The following is a 19,870-nucleotide window of genomic DNA, read 5'->3' on the forward strand; positions in this document are numbered from 1 at the left end:
TACATAAAATATTGACTATATTTTCAGGAGGGGAAAAAGGCCAGAAGCCGTGAAAACACTCAAAGGTTTGCGAAACACTTACTCTCCTCTCACACATCTGTACACCAACGTTCTCATAGGAGGACTGTGTAACACATGACCAATTAAAAACAGAGCAAAGAGGGAGACCCAGGAAAAGACTGCAACATTTAACACAGAGACTGAAAAGTAGGTGCATTGCATCCTGGAATCTCTACCGTCTGAGATTAGAAATCTTAAGCATATGAAACAAAACGTTAACAAAGAACTTTAAAAAAATCTGTCTTCAAAGCTGATAAAAATAAGGGCAGTCGTAAAACATTAAAAACAAATAATTATAATAATTTCTATGCAAACTCACTCATACTGCAAGCATTTGAACTGTAGTAGGCATCTAAATAGAATATGACAACAGTTGGTCCATTTAGCGGTCATGAGTCAAGACAACTTGTGACCTGTTATTTTTCGTATAACAAAAAAATAAAAATAAAATCAGCCATCACTTTCTCTGCAGTATTATAGGCTCTGCCATTTCCTCTAACCTGAATTGTAGATTGTCATTGAAACAGAAAGCCCATAAGGTTACCTTTCAGAATAGCTAAAAAGCTAATGAGCATGTCTCAGCTTAGAATGACAGGGGCCAATTCTAAGACTAACACTGTGCAATAGGAGACCCAAAGCCAAGTTGCCATGGTTTTTGATCAATTTGTGGCATTGTTGACATAACCCTGCTGAACTGACAGTCCAACTGGCTGAGAGCTTTTAGATAAAGCCAATTGAGATCGAGATTAGTTACTGCATCTTACGTTCAGCTTGCAAATGCTTAGAAGTGGACTGCTCAACAAGACTACTACACCCCCCAAATAAAAAGGAGAATTCGGGGTTGGGTCAATTCTATAAGTATTCAGTGTAGAATTGTGCACACCACACACATTTTCTTTAAACACCAACAGAGCAAGTCTATGGGACACTACAGAAGGTAATGAAAATATAAATAAAATGTTATGTCACATACCGGATAGGTGCAGAGAAATGTGTTGTTTTTACAGGGTCAGCCATAGTAGTACAGCATCCCTGGAACAAATTTGGGTTAAGTGCCTTGCTCAAGGGCATATTGGTAAGATCCCCCTTGTCGGCTTGGGTATTCAAACTAGCAACCTTCCGGGTTAGTGCCACAACTCCCTAACGGCTAGGCTACCTGCCAATGCTATCCAGTGTTCAGATTGGCTGGTGTTAAATCATGCATGGTAGTAAAAAAACAAAAAACACCTAATATATAAAAGGCATAACTTTGGCAATAACACTGAAGGTAGAAGTATGTACACGAGGGGGTGTCTATGAGAAACTTGGCGTGTTTGTAAGAAAGACCGTGACTAATGGTGGAATGTGTGAGATGATGTCTAAGAACTGTCCACGTGAAACATGCAAAGTGCCAAAACATTAGCACTGTAGGCCTACAAGTGATCACTCCCACCCCTGGATGTCTACAGTGCTGCTAGGATTGGATCTCAAACTACTACAGACATGTAGTGGGTGGAGCCAAGGTAGATGCCACATCCTGCTTGTCAATTGAGGAACTTCCCTTCCAAAAAACAAAAAATATAAATTTGGCCACTGGACTTTAGCAATACATATGAAAAATGCGTGCTTGTCAGGAAACAGATGGGCTCAATTTCCACCATGCACTACTTATAAAGGCATTATAATCGTTAAAGGCACAACACTTTTAAAAGGGCAAATGCACCACTTCCGAGTCAAGAATAAAGAAGACCTGTTTGTTTGCGTTATTGCAAGATCAGTATCACACTTGTGAGACGGTCTTGTTAGAGAAATATGAAATGTTCGGACAATCCCTTGCTTGAGACGGAGACAAAAATGGGAAAATCCGTATCCGCCAGTAGCTGATACCTCCTATGTTTAATCAAAGCAACCTAAAAGCCCACAAATAATCCCATCCAGTCCCCAGTGCTGAGTGAGAATCCAGGGTACTTTCCCCTCTTCATGGCAGGAGTCATGTCCCATTTTAAACTGGTGATGGAGGCTGAAAGGGATTCTGGGAAATAAAGTCATTGTTTTAGATCTTTGTTTTTTTATTCTGCCATTTGCGGTGGTCATTGTGGGCCTAAGTGCAATATGCAGAGTTGGTCCATGCAGGTTGGCTTGAGGCTGGGTCCGAGGAAGGGGGAAAATGAGGAACTCACATCGAGTCTCTGGATTGGTCCATATGTCTGAAACCGCAACAAAACCTCATGTCATTGGACAACAGCAGTTTCCGAATAAAAAGTCTAACCTTGTTGAATAATATCAGACCCCCCCCAAAAAATAATGATCTTAAATCCACAGAGTATGTAGTTAAGTGTTTAAAACACGTTTTCCTAGAACTGAGGATAAGTTCATTGTCAACTTTTGGGGAAGTACAAAAGATAGTGAAAGCCATCCATTCACATTGCTTGACAAACATCCACCCCATCTAAAATAAACAACACTTTCAGCTGGACTTGCCAAATTTTCCCCAGAATTTCGTCATTTATTTAACCCCTAAGTATTATCCAGAGTGAGTGTGTGTGCACAAGTGTGTGTACTGGAGTATATAGAAGGTACTTACTGGCTATAAGAGGCTGCTTCTGCCATTGGTGCTGGGTCCTTTGGACCTCATCTGTTCCTGGACTGACCCTGACTGCAGAAGAGACAAAGTCACACAAACATCACTCCCTGGTAGACTTCTGTAAAATACAGGGGAGTATCAGCCAGCAAGAATCGGGGATATTGACAATCTGACCTGCTTTCTGGTATTATATGACATGTAGTCAGTCGTGTCACAAAAGTGCTATTAAAAGAGTTGGTTGACAGCACCTTCATGATACTGTGACAACACTGTGGTTGCTAAGTAAGTGCCCTTTGTTCAATCACAACGATATGTTGATATTTCATATCCCGAATGGGAACACACTGTAGCCCCACAATCCCAAGCAGAAGTAAATAGTTGATGGATAAACTAGGTGTGTATCAAAGTATCAAAGCTTCATTAATGTTTTTGCATGCGTAAATACAAACTAACTTTGCAACATTCAAACTTAAAGCAAACCTGTAGTGGGAACACTGACGGCACAGAAGGTGAGGCAGTGTCAAGATTACACAGAGATGTTTCATAATGGCATTATGTAATCATGCTGCACAAGAAGATATAGGCAGCAGGGGGAAAAAAAGGTATACCCAAACGCACTTTAGCCCAGCTTAAACAAAAGGCAGCCGTGTTTGTCTACCACACCTGTTTGCACTGTTCCAGTGCATTGACTCCAATTAAAATGGGCCTTCTATCACTATCAGGGTTTTGACATTGTTTGCAATGAAGCCGCTGGCTTAGTGCAAACACAAAACATATACACGACTCTCATTTGGCATTAAAAGCTCATGAATGCGTTTAAAGGTAGTCAATGCTAAGCAAACAAGACTTGGTCACTGGTGAGTTGACTTGATTTTCAGCTGGATGTCAGAGTTCCATTTCATCCAGGCACAGGAAGTAGCTCTTGTTTTGGGTTCCTGTGCTAGACGATTGGGGGATCATTTACCAGTGTTGCGGGACACAGAGTGGGCCTTTCATTTAGCAGCCAAGGCCTTCCAGCTGAGTCCCCTGTCACTGTCCCTTCTCTGTGTGCCCTCTCCCAGGGAGGGAGGAGGGACTGAGCAATAGAACCTAGGGAACGTCACAGCATGAAGTGGTAGGAACACTTCTGCCTCTTGCACAGGCTGAGCCTTGTTCAAAAGTGGGCAGGTGGTTGGCTGGCAATGGGCCAGTTAACTGAATGTCTATTAGCCAACGAATGGGGGTGTGACTAGTGTAGCAGTTAATGTATCAAAGCTTCATTAGTGTTTTTGTATTAATTGTTGTCCAAAGAAAACCTCTGGACAAAACCAGTTACCTTGATTGTAACATGCTGCAATTATGTTTTACGCAATATCCTCCATTTCACTCGATGATACAATTTTGCTGCAGACAAGACTTGATCCAAGTGTTGAAATAACAGTTCAGGTATGGTGCAAATTAAACTAATTTGACATGTAATTTGTGTGTAAAGCAAAGAACAAATAACAGAAGTATTCACTATGGGCAGCCCAACGGCAATTGTTAACAGATTGATCGGTCAAGATCACTGACTGACGCATCATTCTTCTAAAACAATGATTACGAAATGTGTAAAAGGACGATTTTCATTAAAGGAGCCAAAACCTTATACATACCGGCGGCAAACCTTCTGCCATCTCCCCAGAGCCAATGTGTGTGAGGTGCATAAAGTTTGTGGGCTCTCCGATCATGCTGCGGTCAATCTTCCTCCTCCTCTTCTTCTGAAACAAATGCAGGAGGTCAGTGACCAGTGACCTATAGTAATTAAAAATATGGCTAGACAACTGCATAGGACAGTGGCTGTGCAACCAAAATGCAATTTTCATTCAGAAGATGCTCTGAAATTATAACAAACATGCAATTAACTGAACAATGATCTACCATTTTTCTGTCTCCAAATAAGCAGCTTGTACTATTAGAGATACAGGAGAGGAACGCTTATTTGGTTATATATGTATACCATGAGGTGGTTTTTGATCATGGGATGAAATACTATAGAACAAACAGAAGTTTATGCTGGATAGTAAACCATGTCGAAAAAGCCTCTGAGAAAAAAACTTCCAGAAGTAATCTAGCGGGAAAATTAAAAAGTCATTTAAACAAACAAAAAAATTAAACAAAAAGTGGCTTTATGTATAACAAGAATAATAAATTAATCTTCTTGCGATGCGTAAGCCATAAAAAAATTAAAGGCTTTTTAATTTGTCACTATATGAATTAGTTTATGCAGACTGGCAGATGCCATATCCATTGACCATCAACCTTTGGCTATTTTAAGTGCTACATAAGCAACTTTGACCGATGTTTACATCAAAAGAAACAAAAAACATGCTGCTGACCAAAGGTTAAACCCCAGTCATACCGTATTCTATGAGCTAGCGATGCAACTAAAACAAGGTAGACCACTGTGTGGGTGGCACGTGGGGGACTTTTCTTCTTGACGTCATCTTGAATTCTGAGGATCTGTTGGCGCATGCATACATACCCAATGAATCAGGCATTTCACCCACCCATTCTTGTTGCTACATCGTCATTGCAGAGGAAAATCAGGTGTCATTCCCACAGACTCAAAGACAGCCTTATGACCATCTTAGCAAGCATATTTTGCTACCAAATTGAGTCAGTGAACACCCAGCAATGCCAGCAATTGAAATCAATGAACATATGTAATCAAATCTAGGCAGCATAAGGTAAATCTATACTCTTTTGACATTCTTTGTTAAATCAAGTAGGAACATCTGTGTATATCGACTTCGAAGTATCAATACGGCAACATTACAAGGCATACCCAAATACCCAGCTGGTTGGCATCCACTGAAGTTGCAGCCATGCAGGCCATGAGTCATACCAAACCTCAGAAATAAGCCCTGGACTATAATGTCGCTTAATTGGGAGGAATGCCATCCCGTGGCTGATTGATGGATGTCTAGCTAAATTGGTCAGCTGTGTGTGCTGCAGAAGAGAAAGTCGCTTAGCAACTTATTTTAGGGGATGCCTTCAGCATATGTTGTGTATAGCAACCACTTGGTGTCAGTAACCCTTTGGCATAGGCTATGCTTAGAAAAGTGGGTAGCAATTACATGACTTACATGTAGGAAGTTAGGCATACCCCAACTACCAACATCTCATGAGAATATCAGTAAAAAGGGTCTCAATAGTCTTCTTCCAATATTGACACGCCCCTACCCTTTCGAGACAGTTACATGTAAATCCTTGCCTGTGTTTATTGAAAGCGATGTCTCTGTATTGTCCTCCCCCCACAATAGAACAAACACAGGCCCTAAAAATAAAAGAGGACATGGGACAGAGGCCCAGACCGCATCCTCTCTCCTGAGCCGCCGGGTTTCATTGTTGGTGAGTGGGAACGGACGGACACAACCCGCCATTACGCAACACTCCCTGCAAAACCTGGGCCAGGAAAGAGCGAGGGTCAGGAAGGGTACCGCCCTGAGGTCAAGGGTCAGTGGTCGCTTCTGGAGAGCGAAAGGGAAGTTCTTATACTTTCCAGTGAAACACTGATATTTTATGTCATCAATAGGACCTCTATTCACCCCTATAATGCGCTCTAGAATTCCATAAAATGTTTTGCTTTGAAACATCAAGCTACTATAGGTCCAGGCATTATACTTCTCTGGACAGATCAATACAATTGTTAGGATCTCCACATCAAACAAGAATGTAAGATAGTAAGGACATGCTTATCTATACAGTGCGTCCCCATATGATGCCTACATTACTGATGGACACAACTACGCATGGTCAATAGGGCATTCGGAAACTATTCAGACCCCTTGACTTTTTCCACATTTTGTTACATTACAGCCTTATTCTAAAATGGATTAAATAAAATAAAATATATATAAAAATAAAAAAATCAAACCTATGCACAATTCCCCATAATGACGAAGCGAAAACAAGTTTTCGAAATGTTGGCAAAAACAAAAAAAAACAAATCCCTTATTTACATAGGAATTCAAACTCTTTGCTATGAGACTCAAAATTGAGCTCAGGTGCAACCTGTTTCCATTTATCATTGTTGAGATGTTTCTACAACGTGATTGGAGTCCACCTGTGGTAAATTCAACTCATTGGACATGATTTGGAAAGGCACACCTGTCTATATAAAGGTCCCACAGTTGACAGTGCATGTCAGAGCAAAAACCAAGCCATGAAATCAAAGGAATTGTCTGTAGAGCTCCGAGACATCATTGTGTCGAGGAACAGATCTGGGAAAGGATGCCAAAACATGTCTGCAGCATTGAAGGTCCCCAAGAATATAGCAGCCTCCATTATTCTTAAATTGAATAAGTTTGGACCCACCTAGACTCTGAGAGCTGGTCACCTGGCCAAACTGAGCAATCGGGGGCTGAAGGGCCTTGATCAGGGAGGTGACCATGAACCCGATGGTCACTCTAACAGAGCTCCAGAGTTCCTCTGGAGAACCTTCTAGAAGGACAACCATCTCTGCAGCACTCCACCAATCAGGTCTTTATGGTAGAGTGGCCAGACAGAAGCCACTCCCCAGTAAAAGGCACAAGACAGCCCACATGGAGTTTGCAAAATGCACCTAAAGGACTCAGAACCATGAGAAACAAGATTCCCTGGTCTGATGAAACCAAGATTGAACTTTTTGGCCTGAATGCCGAACGTCACGTCTAGAGGAAACCTGGCACCATCTCTATGGTGATGCATGGTGGTGGCGGCAGAATCATGATGTGGGGATGTTATTCAGCAGAGGGACTGGGAGACTAGTCAAGATCAAGGGAAAGAGGGTTCCTTGATGAAGAACGCTCTGGACCTCAGACTGGGGCAAAGGTTCACCTTCCAACAGGACAACAACCCGAAACATACAGCCAAGACAACGCAGGAGTGGCTTCGGGACAAGTCTCTTGTCCTTGAGTGGCCCAGCCAGAGTCCGGACTTTAACATCTCCCCAAACGCAGGTGAAAGGGAGAGAAACTCCCCAAACGCAGGTGAAAGGGAGAGAAACTCCCCAAACGCAGGTGAAAGGGAGAGAAACTCCCCAAACACAGGTGTTTGAGAAAAGTTGAGGCTGTAGTTGCTGCCAAAGTTGCTTCAACAAAGTACTTTTAATTTAAAAAAAAAATATATATATACACACATATGCTTTTTCATTTATTGGGTATTGTGTGTAGATTGGAGGGGGGGGGGCTATTTATTTCATTTCAGAATAAGGCTGTAACGTAGGAAAATGAAAAAGTCAAGGGGTCTGAATACTTTCCAACTGCACTGTATAGCACAGGCAACGTCTTTGTTGAACATGTGCTATGGGTCAGATGGTCAGTGAATTTTAATGGCTGTAATTCACCCTAAGTATAGTGAGTGTGCAATAAATCAAAGATGGCACTCCTTCAAGATATCGCTCATGATGTGGATGCCACTGAACTGCAAGCTATAAAACGTCACCCGTTTAAAGACATCAGCCGGTAAGTGATTGCAGATGGAGTCTGAAAAACACCAGAAATACATCAGCCTTTGCCAACATATTTATTGGACTTTGATGCATTTAAAAAAGGATCCCCCATAACATCTTGGCGTAAAATCTAATGGGTAAAGAGGTCTTTCGGGCAGTGGTTCACTTTAGGCTGTTCTAAGCATGCATTTAAGACTCCAAAAATATTTGTTTTCAAGTTCTAGTGTGGTCAGAGTAAGCTTGCTTGGCTGCCTGGGATGCCCAAACCTTGCCTTTGGGTACTATACTTGCAAGGCTTGCCAGGGACCTCCACAACCTCAAACATATTGTGGCATGAGAGGGTTGAATAGAAGTGGTCAGGGTCTAATATAGAGCATGCTTGTGGAGTATAGTCCATAGTCTATTACTAGTCTCTATACAACTATTAGATGAGGAATTTTGTGAAACCTGACATAGAGAACGTTTTATACAAGACTCTACATGAGTAAATAAGAGGCAGCTGGCCCAGACTCACCGGTGGGGGTTTGGCCACCACGCAGCAGCCCATCTTGTGCCAGAACTCGCTCATTCCCGGGCTCCGCCGGTTCAGCGCCCTGCTCTCTGTCGCCGCCTTGCAGGCTGGTGAAGACAGGTAGCCCCTGTGACCCTCAATCTTGGGATAGTCCTGGTGCATCCAGATCCCTTGCATCAGATAGCCAAAGTGGGTCAATCCCCAAACCCAGCACCTGCAAAATATCAGGTCCTGATTCTCTCAAGACTCCCGGTGTCTTAATCCTTCTTCTGGTATCCAGTCAGATTACAGTCCTTAGGGTTTAATCTGTTGAGACAGGAGTTTATTAAAATAATAGCCAATGTAATGTGAACATGGTCCTACTAGTTCATTTTATTTTGATGCAACATATCACTGAACCTACTAAGGCAGCGCCGTACCGGCATACTTTTTACTTGATTCTGCCCAAACCAGCGTCTTGAACAGTGTTTTTCTTTTGCACCATGTTAAAATAATGCAATTCTTTGAGAGTAAGTCTTCCTCCTACTTGGGCCCCACCCCCCCCACCCTCTGGTCCAGGTTCCAACCGAAGGGAACACAATCAGGCATAACATGTCTAACATATTGCTTCACAAACAAGTGACAAGTACATTAGACATGGGAAAGACATTCCAAGGGTGGAAAACATCTAAGCATCCTCCATTCGCCTCAAGGTTGTTCCAGTCTCGTCCCATGGAAAAGCCAAAACAACACCCCCGGAGGTCCATCCCTGAAGCCATTTATATTCCCTCTGCAGTGTGAAAGAAAGTTCTGCCAAGACCATTACACTTCATAAAGTTGGTTTATACTACTTAGTGTCGTCGTTTATTGCTATGTTTAAGATCGTCACTGATGATCCGTTAAGCCAAATTAGAGCTGCAGCTTTTTTTTTTGAGAGTAGTGGTTACCGCTTGCTCTGACGATTCGGCTTCTTTCTACAGGTTGTTTTTCACCACTGGGTTTGGACTTCAGTTTCCTTTGGGCCCACTGCCGATCATTTGATTACCCTTTTCATAATGACATGGCTCTCGTCCAGCTCGGTTTTATCATGCCCAGAGGCTGTGTGAGACAGGGTGGAAACTGTTAAGGAATGTGTGTGGTGGAGTCTCTCTCTCTCACACACACACACACACACACACGATACAAAAATACTGTAGAAATAACCTCCTTCAAACATTAAAATTAGCACATTGTTCTGGAAAACATTTGGGCGGGGCAAAGTAAGATTAAAACTACACCGTGTGGATTGCTTGATGGCATATTGCTGGCATATGGGCACCACCGTGGTTTTAACAGGTAAGCTACTCGCTTGACACTACTTCGAGTCAACTGGCCGCTCACGGTATAGTTCCCTTACTAAAAAGACTATTTGGTTAACAGTCATCAGGGCAGTCAGAAAGTTAGTATCCTGAAGTACAGTAAAAGCATCGGGTTGTAGAAGATGGGTGTCAGTGGACGTGGAGAAGTTCTCAACCCCCATGGATGAGGTGGAAGTCTGCACACACACGTATGATGATATAAGGGGCGTGGATGGACGGCAAGGCAGGTACTGCCAAAAACACTGGCCCATCATTATAATCACCAAGGCCCTCCAGGCTGGCACAAGTCAAACAGGACACAGGCATCTGTAGAGTAGACACTAGTTGAGCCATCCTTGCTCTGTGGGGTTCAGACAGGCAAAGTCTGGGTCGAACTTCTCTCTACATTGACCTCTTATCGTATTCCCCTGAAGCAGGTGCACTTAATAATTATAGTGAGGACACACACAGCATTGTGAGAACACCGTACTCGGAAGGAGGGCTAGAACTGTGAACTGTCTGTAGGACAGAACTGGGGCTCAGAATATCTCCTGTGGCACACTATTTAAAAGGAGAGGAACCTCATGACCAAGCTTCCCATGATTCACAGGACGACAGAGGAAGAGGGTGGGGGGGGGGGGGGCAAACTCAGTGCAGTTGAAATACTTGTCCCGTGAGGTAAGGATTAACAGAAACTCCCGCTTTGGGCTCATCTGGTCTCTGACAGTATGCTCATCATCTTGTATAAATAAACCAGCTCTCCAGAGATCTGGAGCCATCTCGTTCTAATTTGAGGTTTCCCCCGAAGAGCAGCCTAACCTCTTCAGAAGAGTGCCAGTCCAGTTCTGTTGAATTACAGTACTGTACTACTGGAGTTGTACTACTGGACTTGGACAACTACCACTGGCAACCATGTGGGAACTGGGAATCCTTCTGGGTCCCCAGAAGAGATTGTTTCCCCCAACCCAACTTCTTGTCATCTTAGCATTAAAAATGGCCAAGGTGGTTTTTCAGACCATACAAAATGTACAAATGGTTGACAGTTTAAAACAGTTCATAACCCTGCCAGGATCCCTTGAGACAATGCCCCTTTGGTGGCAAAACCATCCATCAGCCAACCTTCTACGAACGCATGTGTCTTTGTATTGACAGAGTGAGAACTCAAAGTACAGTGAAAACTGAGGTTGTATTTCAAAGTCAACTCTGTCCAAAACACACACGATGGAATCCTCCTGCCCTCACTCACTGGACTCCGTGTCAGTCTACATTAACATGATCCTTAGTGCAGCCAAGGCGTCCCTGTTATCTGTGCTGAACAGGCAGAAAAGCCAAAACAAGAAGGATGACAAAAGAAGCACTGTGAGACTAACCTTATTAAATGACACTAAGCGTGACATGACAAACACCACAATATAGCTACAGTAGCATGTGATGCATCATGAATCCCATTTTCAGAAGTTCTCACCTAACCCAGTTTCTCTCGTGAAAGGGGAAATTGATTAAATTATTGCCTTCAAGAAAATACGTTTTCAGAAAAGTCAACAACTTGACCTTTCTAAGGCAGAATAACTGCTATTCTCAGTATAGGTTTGTTCATGTCATTTCCTCATGGGTAGGCTGACAGTGATGCTACTTCCTGCTAACAACACTGACATGGCAAAAAAAATTCCTCAGACCTGCCCACATACTCCCCATGTAAGATATATGTGGCTAAACACATTTCATTACAGCCCCTTCTTCCAAATAGTCAGAATGAACAGCAGATTTATATAAAAACACCAATGGCTACCACCATCCTATATTCAAAAGAGATCCTGCTATAACTTGCTGGGATTTAGTTAATTGAGAAACAATACAACAGACAAGCGATACTGATGAAAAAAGATGTTGAACCCTGACTAAAGACCAGCTCACAACACACACCAAGGCTAGTAGAGAGTAACCTAACAATGCGATAACCAATTAATTGATCCAGCTCTTAATAGCGCTACATGTGAGCTGGCAAAGGTACTGTAGGGTTTCATACACTGGTCGTGACCCTCAAACCTCAACTCGTTCGAACGATATCTAAAGCCTTGTTCAAACTGCAAGCCTTAATGCTCAAATCAGTTTTGGAATAACTGACTGTCCAAATAGTTAAATAAAAACAGCAAGTGTGTGTTCAAACAGCAGTCGTTTGCTGACATGGCTATGCTTGTTGTCATATACTGAACAAAAATATTTTAAAAAGCAACATGCAACAATTTCTACGATTTTACTGTGTTACAGTTCATATGAGGAAATCAGTCAATTGAAATAGATTCATTAGGCCCTAATCTATGAACGTCACATGACCGGGCAGAGGCACAGCCATGGGTGGGCCTGGGAAAGCATAGGGCCACCCACTTCGGAGGCAGGCCCAGCCAATCAGAATGAGTTTTTCCCCCACAAAAAGGGCTTTATTACAGACTGAAATTTAGGAGTATTTCTTCAGCTGTCCAGGTGGCTCTTCTCAGACGATCCCGCAGGTGAAGAAGCCGGATGTGCCAGCAGCATACCACCCTGCATACCACTGCTGGCTTGCTTCTGAAGCTAATCAGGGTTGGTCCAGGTCAGTTCCTGGATGGGGAGACCAGATGCTGCTGGAAGTGGTGTTTGAGGGCCAGTAGGAGGCACTCTTTCTTCTGGTCTAAAATAAATATCCCAAATGCCCCAGGGCAGTGATTGGGGACACTGCCCTGTGTAGGGTGCCGTCTTTCGGATGGGACGTTAAACGGGTGTCCTGACTCTCTGAGGTCATTAAAGATCCCATGGCACTTATCGTAAGAGTAGGGGTGTTAACCCCAGTGTCCTGGCTAAATTCCCAGTGTCCTGGCTAAATTCCCAATCTGACCCTCAAACCATCATGGTCACCTAATAATCCCCAGTTTACAATTGGCTCATTAATCCCCCTGCTCTCCCCTGTAACTATTCCCCAGGTCGTTGCTGCAAATGAGAACATGTTCTCAGTCAACTTACCTGGTAAAATAACCGATAGATAAAAATGTGGAGGTCCTGGGCTTGCGTGATTACATATGGTCTGCGGTTGTGAGGGCAGATGGACATACTGCCAAATTCTTGAAAATGACATTGAGGCGGTTTATGATAGAGGTTAACATTAAATTCTCTGGTAATAGCTCTGGTGGACCTTCCTGCAGTCAGCATGCCAATTGCACCTTCCCTCAAGACATCTGTGGCATTGTGTTGTGTGACAAAACTGCACATTTTAGAGTGTTGTTTTAATGTCCCAGCACAAAGTGCACCTGTGTAATGATCATGCCATTTAATCAGTTACTTGACATGCCACACAAGTCAGGTGGATGGATTATCTTAGAAAATTAGAAATGCTCACTAACAGGGATGTAAACAAATTTGTGCACAACTTTTAAGAGAAATAATTGCCGAGATCTTTTCTTTCAGCTCACGAAACATGGGACCAACACTTTCCATGTTGCATTTATATGTGTTCAGTGTAGTAACAACAGGTGTGCGCGCAGTGGTGTAGGCCGATTGGTGGTGGTGCTCGTGCTTCCTATCATTCAGAAGTTATGTAGCAAGCTAAGGTGACACCAATGCCGGTCATGGACGTTTACCAGTTGCATTGAATGTTCAAAATCATTGTGTAAGAACAACTTTAAAGCCTCAAAAAGGATAAGATCTAACTTTCAAAACTAGTCATTTTGGCTAACCACAGCAGACAACTAGCTAGCTGTTTAGCACATGCGCTAATTTGTTTGTAAACAATTAACAAGCTACCATCTCACATTCTTGTCAAACTGTCAGAGTAGCTAGCTAGCAAGCAACAAAATATGCCAAATAACTCTAAATCACATTTGACCGTTCAGACAAGTCGCATGGCCAGGAATCAGATTTTTAAAATGTGGACTTAAAACCACCTACGAAGGTGGTTTGAAATATGTTTTGAAATGTCAGATTCCATGTGGCTTTTGGCCGTTCATATTTCAGGAAAAATAACAGATTTGAATATGCACAAAAAAATTAGATTTGAGTTACTTCAAAATGCCAATGTGAACAAGGCTTATTAGCAACAACTGCATTGAGACTAAAATGCTCAGTATTATGCCCTTGTTAGCAGGTTCTCTGTTGTAAAGTGACAATCTGCAGTTGAAACAAAGCGTACTACCTGCCACTTGATCAGTAAAAAGCTGAGGGATGGGGCTGGAGTAAGGTAAACAATCAGATTTCATAGACAGAGCATCCATGTTATCCACAGGTAAAAATCTGTCGTTCTGCCCATGAGCAAGGCAGGTAAACCCACTGTTGCAAAGAAAAAGCCATATCTCGGATTGGCCAATAAAAAGAAAAGATGAAGATGGGCAAAATAACACAGACACTGGACAGAGGAACGAGAAGGCCAGCATCCCGGAGTCGCCTCTTCACCATTGATGTTGAGACTGGTGGTTTGCGGGTACTATTTAACAAAGCTGCCAGTTGAGGACTCAAGAGGCATCTGTTTCTCAAACTAGATAGTCATTTACTTGTCCTCTTGCTCAGTTGTGCACCGGGGCCTACGACTCTATTCTGGTTAGAGACAGTTTGCGCTGCTCTGTGAAGGGAGTAGTACACAGCGGTGTACAAGGTCTTCAGTTTATCGCATGGAATAGCCTTCATTTCTCAGAACAAGAATAGACTGACGGGTTTCAGAAAAAAGTTGTTTCTGGCCATTTTGAGCCTGTAATTGAACCCCCAAATGCTGATGCTCCAGATACTCAACTAGTCTAAAGGCCAGTTTTATTGCTTCTTTAATCATCACAGCAGTTTTCAGTTGTGCTAACAATTGCAAAAGGGTTTTCTAATGATTAATTAGCCTTTTAAAATTATAAACTTGGATAAGCTAACCCAACGTGCTATTGGAACACACGAGTGACAGTTGCTGATAATGGGCCTCTGTACGCCTATGTAGATATTCCATGACAAATCTGCCATTTTTAGCTACAATAATCATTTACAACATTAACAATGTCTACACTGTATTTGATCAATTTGATGTTATTTAAAAAAATGGACAAAAGTGCTTTTCTTTCAAAAACAAGGACATTTCTAAGTGACCCCAAACTTTTGAACGGTAGTGTATGTAGCAACTCCAGATGGCCCCTTTAATGGTCACAAACAGATGACATGCTCAATAGCTACACCCCTATAAAATAAACGTTTGCAAATTAACTAGTCCTGCCAGCTACCTACCTACCAACTAGGTCAAATATACACAGTGAGCCACATCCAAGAGAAGTGGAAAAGGAGGGGAGTGGTCTTTGACGGAGGAATTACAATGAGACCTTTCATGGGGTCTGGTTAAAACTTTCCAACTGGTTAACGGCACCTTTTTAAAAAATTGTCCGACGTCAGTTTTCAAGCAATGGCTTAAGAACAACATGGCTCTTTCACGGAATCCAGTGCACTGCCATCCACGATTATACAGATGGTTCAGGTGTTTATATTTTCTTTGGAACGCTGAGGTCTTTGGGACGGTTGCTTTAACAAATAATATATATTTTAAAAATTTGAAATGCATCTGTGTAGTGATACCCGCCTGGCAGTAAATTAAAAGCAGGTAGGCCTAAATTGATATAGTAGGTGATGATAGGTCTCTTCAAAATCAAGTTTGATGTTTTCAGGTCTGAAAGAGGTCTAGTGTTGATGTGTCCATTGTCCACATTATCTGTTTTGTAGTGTGCAACTATGTTTCAATTTCAAATGAATGGGGAGAGAACCATTAGTCCATACCAGGAGTTCTCATAGTGCTCTGTCCACCCATAATGAGTTACCGGTAGGCCTACTGAAAAAGGTCTCCAAAGTAGGACACTCCCCTCATGAAAAGGTTAAGTATGGTCTATGTGCACATGAAAGTTTCACTTACAGTATAATTTGAAACAAACAAAAAAATTAGGTAAGAAGTAGGTATTGGTCTGAAGCCAAAAAAAGGTAAGTCACATGAGCACTACATTGCCTACTTCACCCATGCTCTACCAAGGTTTTCCAGCAAACAGCTTTTACTTACGACAGTAGATCTGCTGATATATTGTACTTCAAACAATGTGCAGGCAAGTTGCTTTGGATTCAAACCTTCTCAAACAGCCTACTTCATACTCTTAGAGGTGCTCCCACAATAATGTGATTTGTACTACATACAAGATAAAGAATTGTATTCTTCCTCTACTTTATTATATGAAAGCAAGCTTTGCTTCTATACTTACAAGACCATCTGGCTTGATTGAGTGAGCTGTTTTGTCTTGTAGTAATGTATGTGGTACGTGCCTGTTATTTTCCATTTAAAGAAATGGTAATTTATTTAAGCAATACATGTCACTAAGAAAAATATTTCATAAACAATCACATAAATTTACAGTCAAAAGGTGTGCAACATAACAAGTGGTTGTGTGTTGGACTGTCACTCAGCTCTATTCGCCTCTATCTGCATTCCTGATGTCTGTAACCATTAGCTAATCTGTGTAATATTGATTTAGGCTCAAAACCACTTGTTTTGCAAACATGGTCCTGTTTTATCAATTGCTGTGCTGATCAAGGGACAGTTCAACGTCAAATAAATATGCATCTTAAAGTTGTTTGTATTTGTACTTATTTTTGTAGTAAAGATGGTGACACTACAATAAAACACATTTAGAACTACAATATGTATTTTTTGATATATGCCTACTGCCTAATGATAGATATACATTATGTTAATATCAGGACACTAAAGTAAATTATCCTGCTGAAGAGTATTAATTTGGCTGTTTGAGGAGGTTTGAATCCTGAGAAACCTGCCTACAAATTGTTTGAAGTATAATAGACCAACAGTTATTGTAGTAAGTTGTGGAAAATATTGGAGATCAAGAAAAAGAAGGAGCAAGCGCTGTGTGTATTATTGTGTGAAAAAAAAGCAGAATTTGAGAAATTGTTTATCCGACATGATTTGAACACTCAAACAGGCAACACAAGCTGGATCTGTCTTATTTCTGGATAGACAGAGATAGCCAGGCACATTTAACAGTTAGGCTATTGATTATAGACCTAATTAAGTTGGAGTTCACTCTCGCTCGCTTTTCTTAAACAATTAAGGCAACGGCGGTTCTCGTCTCCTGACTCCATTGCTGCCTCCACCCGCATTGTTCTCAACATCAATATGCTAAGTAACTTCGCTATTATGCACATTGCAACATGGTCTAGGAAAAGGCGCCAATTAAACACCGCACTGATGTTTCATAACCGCGGACAGCGTCCGCTATCCAATTTGTTATTCATTTATATTTTTATTAGTGTTGCACCATTGTGTAATATAATGATATACAATTTCAGTAGCACGTCTTAAGAGTGATGGACTGTGCCATCCCCACCGCAGGGTAGGTAGCCTAGTGGTTAGAGTGTTGGACTAGTAACCGAAAGGAACCCCAAGCTGGGGAATCCCAAAGCTGACAAGGTACAAATCTGTCGTTCTGCCCCTGAACAGGCAGTTAACCCACTGTTCCTAGGCCGTCATTGAAAATAAGAATTTGTTCTTAACCGACTTGCCTAGTTAAATAAAGGTAAACAATCGATTAGTACACTCAAACAGGCGCAAATCAGACCGATGTCTTGCACACCATGAAATGTAGATACTTTAAAAAAATGTTTAATTAAAAGTTGCTACTGCTCAACTGGCTTAGATATGATGGTATGGAGATTTGAATTTAACATTGAGCTTCAAATTGATTATAATACAGAAAAATGCAAAAAAATGTTCTCTTCACCCCCACTACCTGTCGCTAACATGACAGTGTACATTAATGTGTCCTAAACAAAGGAGCAACTTCAAACATTCCTATCTGCAACAAGGACAAAGTAAAAATGTACAGGAAAGAATGCAGTTAATGTCACAGTGGGATCCTCGACCTCCATGACTCAATGCAGCTAGTTTGACATTTCCTGCCATCTTTGTTGGAATTATCAACCCAGTGTGCGACAGGTCATAGGTTACACCAGAGTTCCACACTAGCAGGGCTAACGTAGACTCCCCATATGCCAGGCTCAGCTGTGCATGTTGGCTGTTCGGATCACCTCAGACATGAACTGAAAACCCTAACAAACTAAAGACACAGAATACTCATGGCTTTGCATAAAGTTTATATACTCTTTATACTTTACTGCTACCATATACTTAAAGTTTCCTATTATACCAAAGAGTAGAAACAACAGTAGAGACAACTTCAAATCCAGTGGTTGGAATTTGAGGTGACGTAAAGTAATAGTAAACATAACTGGATTCTGCACGGATTGATTAAGACATTTTTACAATCATCCACTGTGTAGCAATCCTCGCTATATGAGAAACGTTACAATTCCCACCAAGTGGACTATACCTATTGGAGCGATGCACTAGGTGTTTGTCTTTCACGCCAGCGACCCTGGTTCACGTTCCTGCCGTTCGCTACAATATTTTCATGCTGAAGAACTGAACATTGAGGTTGGAGCAGAGAGTACTGAAGGGGAGCCAAATCCAGCACTGACCAACGGGCTTTCCCATAATGGAGAAGCAATAGTCTGAAACCATTTCCAGTCTCATCCTAAAACTATGCCCTCCTGAAAATAGACCACAATGGCTTACTTTACCCCATGCATTCAACCGACTTTGAGCCACTGTCGCCAGCCTGACTTCCTTAAGTCTTAGACCTCTAATTTGGGACTGCCCAGAAATGTTTTGTCGAGTCATGCACAGGCTATGCAATTTGTCAAGCACTCTTCTTTTCAAGGAATGAATACTCAGTGTCTAGTTTAAAACATTCAAATGTAAGTCAACAATACACAACAGAACATTGAATGAAAGCTGAGAGAGGGCTTGAATTACTCAAGCCCTTGATCATTACTCCATTCCATTACACATAAGAGTCATTGGATGAAGGCATCTTCTGTATGGAGGAAGTTTTGTTAAGAGCCCTGACACTCAGTCTGAACATTAAACACACATAGTTTGTGGTACGGTTTGGAAGCATAAAAATGACCTTATCTTTCATATCAGCGACAAATAATAATAAACCACTACTGGTCAAAGGTTTTAGAACACCTACTCCAAAGGTTTTTATTTTTTTTAAAACTATTTTCTACATTGTAGAGTAATAGTGAAGACATAAATTATTAAATAACATATGGAGTCATGTAGTAAAGCAAAAAAAAGTGTTAAATCAAAATATATTTTATATTTGAGATTCTTCAAATAGCCACCATTTGCCTTGATGACAGCTTTGTGCACTCTTGGCATTCGCTCAACCAGCTTCACCTGGAATGTTTTTCCAACAGTCTTGAAGGAGTTCCAACATATGCTAAGCACTTGTTGGCTGCTTTTCCATCACTCCATGGTCCAACTCATTGCATACCATCTTCATTTGTTTGAGGTTGGGGGGGGATTGTGGAGGCCAGGTCATCTGATGCAGCACACCATCGCCCTCCTTCTCGGTCAAATAGCCCTTACACAGCCTGGGAGTGTGTTTGGGTCATTGTCTTATTGAAAAACAAATGATAGTCCCACTAAGCGCAAACCAGATGGGATGGCATAGCGCTGCATAATGCTGTGGCCATGCTGATTTAGTGTGCCTTGAATTCTAAATAAAATCAGACAGTGTCATGAGCAAAGCACCCCCACACCATAACACCTCCTCCCCATACTTTACGGTGGAAAAATACATATGCAGAGATCTGTTCATCCAAACCACATCTCACAAAGACACAGAGGTCGGGAACCAAAAGTCTCCAATTTGGACTCCAGACCAAGGGACAACTTTCCACCGGTCTAATGTCCATTGCTCATGTTTCTTGGCCCAAGCAAGTCTCTTCTTATTGGTGTCCTTTAGTAGTGGTTTCTTTGCAGCAATTCGACCATGAAGGCCGGATTCACACAGTCTCCTCTGAACAGTTGATGTTGAGATGTGTGTTACTTGATCTCTGTCAAGCATTTATTT

At 41.8% G+C, this 19,870-nt stretch overlaps 1 protein-coding gene across 3 annotated transcripts in view; it reads right to left on the minus strand.

The window, feature by feature from the left end:
- The window catches only part of LOC124043492 (CDC42 small effector protein 1-like), a 37,568-nt gene continuing 17,698 nt past the window's right edge, over positions 1 to 19,870 (minus strand). For 2 of the 3 annotated variants that reach the window (XM_046362147.1, XM_046362148.1), the window contains exons 2-5: positions 8,590 to 8,892; positions 4,258 to 4,362; positions 2,624 to 2,695; positions 1 to 2,246 (exon numbers count right to left, since the gene is read on the minus strand). In XM_046362147.1, the coding sequence (XP_046218103.1) occupies positions 2,627 to 2,695; positions 4,258 to 4,362; positions 8,590 to 8,763 (348 nt within the window). In that variant the 5' untranslated portion in view covers positions 8,764 to 8,892 and the 3' untranslated portion in view covers positions 1 to 2,246; positions 2,624 to 2,626. Of the gene's footprint in view, positions 2,247 to 2,623; positions 2,696 to 4,257; positions 4,363 to 8,589; positions 8,893 to 9,512; positions 9,810 to 19,870 lie in introns of those variants that run through there. The other variant, XM_046362146.1, reaches the window with a different exon arrangement.

Source organism: Oncorhynchus gorbuscha, linkage group LG09, assembly GCF_021184085.1.
Source record: "Oncorhynchus gorbuscha isolate QuinsamMale2020 ecotype Even-year linkage group LG09, OgorEven_v1.0, whole genome shotgun sequence".
NCBI lineage: Eukaryota > Metazoa > Chordata > Actinopteri > Salmoniformes > Salmonidae > Oncorhynchus > Oncorhynchus gorbuscha.